Here is a 6,156-nt window from a genome sequence, read left to right on the forward strand (position 1 = left end):
AGGCGCTTTTCCCATTAGAGAATTCCTCAGCCCCATGATATCGTGTTAATTGAAAAAGATATCTGCAGGCATCAGCTTTCCAGGGTCTAACTAGGGTCAAGTTGAATCTGTGCAGTTATCCACCATCATTATCTTTTATCCTTTAGTTTCGACTTCCCGGGCTTTCTAACTTCCTGATGACTTTGTTCCTCGGGGAGCGAGGATATGACACCGCCACGGGTCAGCTGTGATGGAGTCTGCCAAGGTTGGCCCGTCAGCAGCCTCCACAGTCGTATGCCACGCCGATTATGGTTTTAAATGGAGCGCACTTCCACTGATCCCTTCATAATCATATCTTTCCCGCGCTGAACTGACCATGACCACTTCCCCGTTGTTTTAATTATCACATCACACACACACACACACACACACACACACACACACACACACACACACACACACACACACACACACACACACACACACACACACACACACACACACACACACACACACACACACACACACACACACACACACACACACACACACACACTGCACTGCACTGAAACTTGAGGGGGTCGTCGGTTGAGGAGTCTTATCCATTACGCACGCCGTCCTTGGACCTGGAGCGCCGTTTGCGGTCCAGTCTGCGATGTCAGGCTTCCAATGACGTCAGTGCTCAGTAGGCCTAAATATTTTGCGTGTATGAATACAACTTCATGCCCATATCAAACACAAGCAAGCCATAGCCCTACAGACTCTAATCAATACTGTAGAAGTACTTGAATACATATATTTATTCTTTTTTTTTTTTTTTTACAAAAAAATTAAGCAAGTGCAAACCTGTGGAACAATGTGATGAAGTGAAAATGTTTGTTCATTCAGATGTGTTGATCTGGTGCAATGTGTGATTGATTTATTCAGACATCTGCAATTTCCGTGCAGGTTTGAATCAATTTTAAAACGCTGATCCTTCCTTGTTGATTTGTATCAAAATAAATATATTCTACTATAAACCTTTCATTGTTTTGCCTTGTATTATTTATAAAGGTGTTATTGGTCGAGGTCAGCATGCTGATAAAATGTTAGCGTTTACCATATCATGCCATTTAAACCAATATGATATTGTCACACTTTAATTGCATAGTTATATATGGCTCTTGCTAACATTAAGGTCTAGATTGGGATTTTAGATGAGAAAGAATCGGTGTCGGCGTGCGTTAAAGCGCGCCCCCCTCCGACTCAAATATTGGGGACACCTATCGACGGGGTAGGGAGCGCGCATCTTCTGTGCTCGAATTCACCGAGCAGCACTCACGGTTACCGTGTGCTCCCGGAGATCTGGGCGAGGGGAGCCAGTGGTCAGAACAGAGACGGAGGGGGAGAAAGATGGAGGTTAGGTTTTGTGGGAGACTTCTGTGCTTGGCCGCGTTGTTCACTGTCCTATGTGTCGCGTCTGTCTTCGGGAAACACGTCAAAGGCATCGTCAACACCAAAGAGGTAAGGATTTGTTTCCTCACATTCATCACTGGAAATGCCACCGCCACCACAGACACTTATGATACTGTTGTAGGAACAGGATCCGACTGCATGGTCGCAACGCAGGTCTCCGCGGTGAGGTTTTCAGCCGTCCCTGGTCAAGTTGACTCGGATATTTCGGTGGCTATTTGTGACCGTGTTCACCTATCAAACACAGGCAGCTCTGGGAATTTGCATTCTATCGGTATGCGTGTCGTACGCACCAAATCACCTTCGTTACTCGTTCTCATTTTAGGATGAGCATTGCCAAAACAAACCGCGCCAGAAAAAGACGTACTGTCACGTTGATTCCACACATCTGCATCTCGGTCTTTCTTTCTCCATACGATCAATGGCTGTTTTCCTTATAATTCCGTTTATTCTGAGCCTGGTCGTTACAGGTGTGCGTCAAATGCCTTCATGCGCGCACGGATCGCGTTGTATTATGTACCGCTGTGTCACCCAGTTCCATCAACTCTGACCACTTCACATGTTTCTGATGAGGTCAAGTGTTTATCAAATCCTAACACGCCATCGGGTTGGTGGCGTATATTTTTGTGTTCCCTGTTCGATGTGCCTATCCTTCGCCTACGGAGTGGCTTATGGACTATTGATAGAAGTTGCCTCTGACATTCCTATCCGTCTCCATACTCTTCTTCTCAATTTACGTTGGCAGAAACCCCAGGCCTATAGTTCTCCATAACATGAATGATATTGGATACCTGTTAGGGAGTGTAAACCACTTCTGACAAGGTTATTCGTCGTTTAATGTCCACCTAACTTTCGTGCCTTTTTTTTTAGGCCACACCAATTATTTATTTATTTAAGCATCCATTATAATTTGCTGCACAGAAGGTTGTTAATGTGCAGTGCATGGAAAATAGAAGTTCAAATTGGAGCCTCATCATAGGCTAAATCTGATAAACCAGTCTGGGAGAGTCAATGCCCTTTAACCCTCCAGTAGTTATACTGCTGTGCCAAGCAGAGACACTGACACGGTCGAAGAGAGAATTTATTTACTATCCTTGGTTCTCCTGGAACAAAAAAAAAGGATCAATAGAAATTAAATGTGCATTGAAAAAAAACCACTAAAACTGTCTTTTAAATGCTGGATCGATACTTTGGCATGTCAGTGAAATTGGCTCCATTTACTTGTACTGTAGAACTAGCTGCTGCCAGCCCTGCAGTATGAGACTGCTTGTATTTGCAAAAGAAAACACAAACTGTATCCTTATTACAGCAGCATATAATGGACAGTTAGTGGAAACAAGGTACAGAGGTCCCCATCGGCCACGCTCTACCTGCAGGCATCCTTGAGCAAGATGCTCGATCCCCATAGACCTGGCGCCTAATGACCTGTGTCTGGGAATGGGGTGCTAATGGTGTTTCTCAAAGTTATAAATTATTCTGAAACATTCAATGAGGTAGTTTCCAACATATTTTGTTGGGAGAAAATGCTGGTCTCACAGGTCTACAAGAAGGAAACGTTGGGCATTTGTGCGGATAACCAGCAGCAGCTGGGTTCGAGTTCGATTGAATCTGCTGTGTTGTGTTATTACACGCACACACACACACACACACACACACACACACACACACACACACACACACACACACACACACACACACAGGAGGAGGAGAAGGTCAGGAGATCAGTCAATCCATAAGCTTTCAAACAAACATATCCTATATTGACTATTCCTGTTGACACTCGCATCATTAAAGTCAGCATCTTAAACAGTCACAGAAGCGGTTGTGATATCGTTCACACTAAAATAGGGGGCACTCTATCAGAGCTAGTGTTGAATTACCCTTGGACCAACTGGCAGCTTCCTACAGGCTCCACTGAGCACCTTATTGGCCTGCTGAAGCCTGGATGGCTCGTTTGATATTATCATCTCTCCTTTGATGTCATACAGTCATCTGTCTCTCGGTAGCTGCACCCCATCACACAGGAGGCCCTGGGAAGACTCGCACCGCTGTTTTGGTTTATTGGATAACCGGGAGCTGAGGAAGGGGGAGGGGGAGCCGTTTGATTGGCTGTGAACTTTGAAAAACCAATCTCCAGAAATGTTATGTTCGAATGAAAATTCAGTTTTCCCAGGTGAGGATGAGTAGAAGGAAAGAAGATGGAGAGATAGATGGATGGAGAGAGAGACAGATCGATAGGTACGTACTTTGATACATCAAGAGAGATATAAATAGAGAGAGAGAGATAGTTAGATAGATTGTTTTAACACATCATCAGTCTTTCCTGTGCCAATCTTGCCCCAAGGTCAAGCAGTCTCTCCCTCTATCTCCCTCCATCTCTCTCTCCCTCTCATTCTTTCAATTTATTCCAAAAGATACTGACTCAAGCACAGCTGCTGAAATATGGAAGTTATTAGTGCAAGTCCAGGCGAGCGAAGGGGTTGCCATTGCCAAAGAGCTCACGATGAACCGGTTGGAAGAAGTTCTCCAGTAACTGACACAGAGCCCAACACGATCTGCCCTCAACACCAACAGGTGTGTGGTGCCATTCCCAGGCAGAGCTGTTAGGCATGTGGATGGTGTTCTGGCGGAGACGCACACACCGTTAGGCCGTCGGCATCCCAGCAGGGAACAACAACTGTTGTTAAAACAGCTCATTGTGGAGCAAAAGCAGAATAAAAAGACAAAACAGATATAAAAAATGCATGAAAAAAAAGAAGCAGCTGGTTTGAGTCCAGCTGGAGAAGGTCATGGCAAGACTGTTCCAGACGAGGACGGACAGAGAGATGTGTGCGTGTGTGTGTGTATATGTATATATGTGAATATATGAATCTGCAGTATATTTATATTTTAATACGATTTTATGATCCTCGTGCATGGCTCGGTGTCGTCTCTCTCTCTTTCCTCTCAACCCCTCACCCCCTCTCTCTCTCCACCTCTCTCTCTAGTATCCACCTCTCTCTCCCCTTTCCTCCCTACCCTGAGGTTAAACCTTCCTCCAGAATTCCACTGACTGACTGGGTCAGGCCAAGCGATTCGTCTGCTGAAACAGTGGTGTTTTCTGAATTCTTTATCTTGGAAGTGAATCGACGTTGCAGGAGTTGTGGTGAAACTTTATTTGTTGATGTAAAATCTATTTATGAGATTGATCCTCGTGTGTGTGTGTGTTCATTTTTGGTGTCAGCTGTGTGTGTGTGGGAGCAGTAGAACCTGAGGAATAGAAACAGTGGCTGGAGGTGTCTGACTTTATCCCCCTGTAGTCCTCTTGTTTCCCATGGCCACTGCATTGTGAGTCAGAGTCATTCAACCACCTCTCTGTGCACGTGTGTGTGTGTGTGTGTGTGTGTGTGTGTGTGTGTGTGTGTGTGTGTGTGTGTGTGTGTGTGTGTGTGTGTGTGGTTATCTGTATGTGCACGGACACCCCATTAATCAAGAGCTATGCCTCAATGCAGTATCGGGCAAGTAAAGCTATTTACTCCCCCCCCCACTCTCCCCATATCTCTCTTTACCATCACTCTCTGTATCTCTCCCTCTCTCTCTCTCTCTCTCTCTTTTCCTCCCCCAATCTCTTACTCTCTCTCCCCTTTACATCCAATTCACTCTGTCCCCCCTCCCTCTGTCTCGGATTGTCCTTTCCTCTGTTTTCTGTCTGTTTTCCTCGTTCTCTTTGGATTTCTGTTTGCTTGCTAAGCCTCATTAACAATTAATTACCAATCAGCTAGTCAAGTCACCCCTACACCGCTGGGCTGCTCAATGATTCATTAGCCAGGGTTACACAACAGTATGGCCACAGCACATGCATCCGGCATGCATGCATGCACGAACACACACACATAAACACACACACACCGATACTTACTTTACAACTGGACATAAGGTATCACACACACACACACAGACACTGACACACACACACACACATACACGTACACGTACACATACCCCCACACCCCCCATATCACGTAGTAGAGGTAAGCAGGTGTAGCTGTAAAAGTTCATGACATTAGGTGAATAACTTGGCTCATGCCTTCACTTGGCTCCAAGCTAGCTTACATCATATAGACGATACCTGTGTGCTTCTCTGACCTTGTTTGCCTTGTTATGGCAATCGATTGGAAACAGGCATTTTATAATTGTTAAATTGATGAAATAAAAATACAAAATATTTACTGGTTATGGCATATAATTATATCTATACATGTCTATTTCAGATCATAATGAAATTCATATTTTATTCTTGGCTGCTTGTCAGAGGAGGCAGGCTGTTGAATTATATTTATGACTTTTTAAAGACAACTAAATGAACAACGTGATCAAGAATGCCTACACTCTAATGCCATCATGGATACATGTCATTTTCTATACTGTGAGCAGGGTATTATTATCTCTATTATCTATTATCTCAAGTGTCAATTGTCCTTTTGTGCAATGCAAAGTGATTATTGTCGGCAAGAGCCTTGACTAATTATCAATAATTAACAGATTAATAATGGAAGACACATTTTGCACATCAATGTGTTGTTCAAGGCATTTGTTTATTCATGTTTATAAATTAACAACCGTTTATGTAAGTACATATAATTATTCATTGTCTTATTTAATAGTCCTCATCTTTAAAAAAAAATATATCCCACACCCTCTATTATAGGTTCCATTAATAATAATAAACACTGTAATAACTCATAT

The 6,156-nt window shown here is 43.7% G+C and overlaps 1 protein-coding gene across 1 annotated transcript in view; it reads left to right on the top strand.

The window, feature by feature from the left end:
• The first annotated feature begins 539 nt into the window (after positions 1 to 539).
• Positions 540 to 6,156, top strand: part of tmem145 (transmembrane protein 145) — an 18,926-nt gene continuing 13,309 nt past the window's right edge. Inside the window, exon 1 of the mRNA XM_060064169.1 lies at positions 540 to 1,482. Coding sequence (XP_059920152.1) covers positions 1,372 to 1,482 — 111 coding nt within the window. The 5' untranslated portion in view covers positions 540 to 1,371. The remainder of the gene's footprint in view (positions 1,483 to 6,156) is intronic.

This window comes from Gadus macrocephalus, chromosome 11 (genome assembly GCF_031168955.1).
Source record: "Gadus macrocephalus chromosome 11, ASM3116895v1".
Classification (NCBI taxonomy): domain Eukaryota; kingdom Metazoa; phylum Chordata; class Actinopteri; order Gadiformes; family Gadidae; genus Gadus; species Gadus macrocephalus.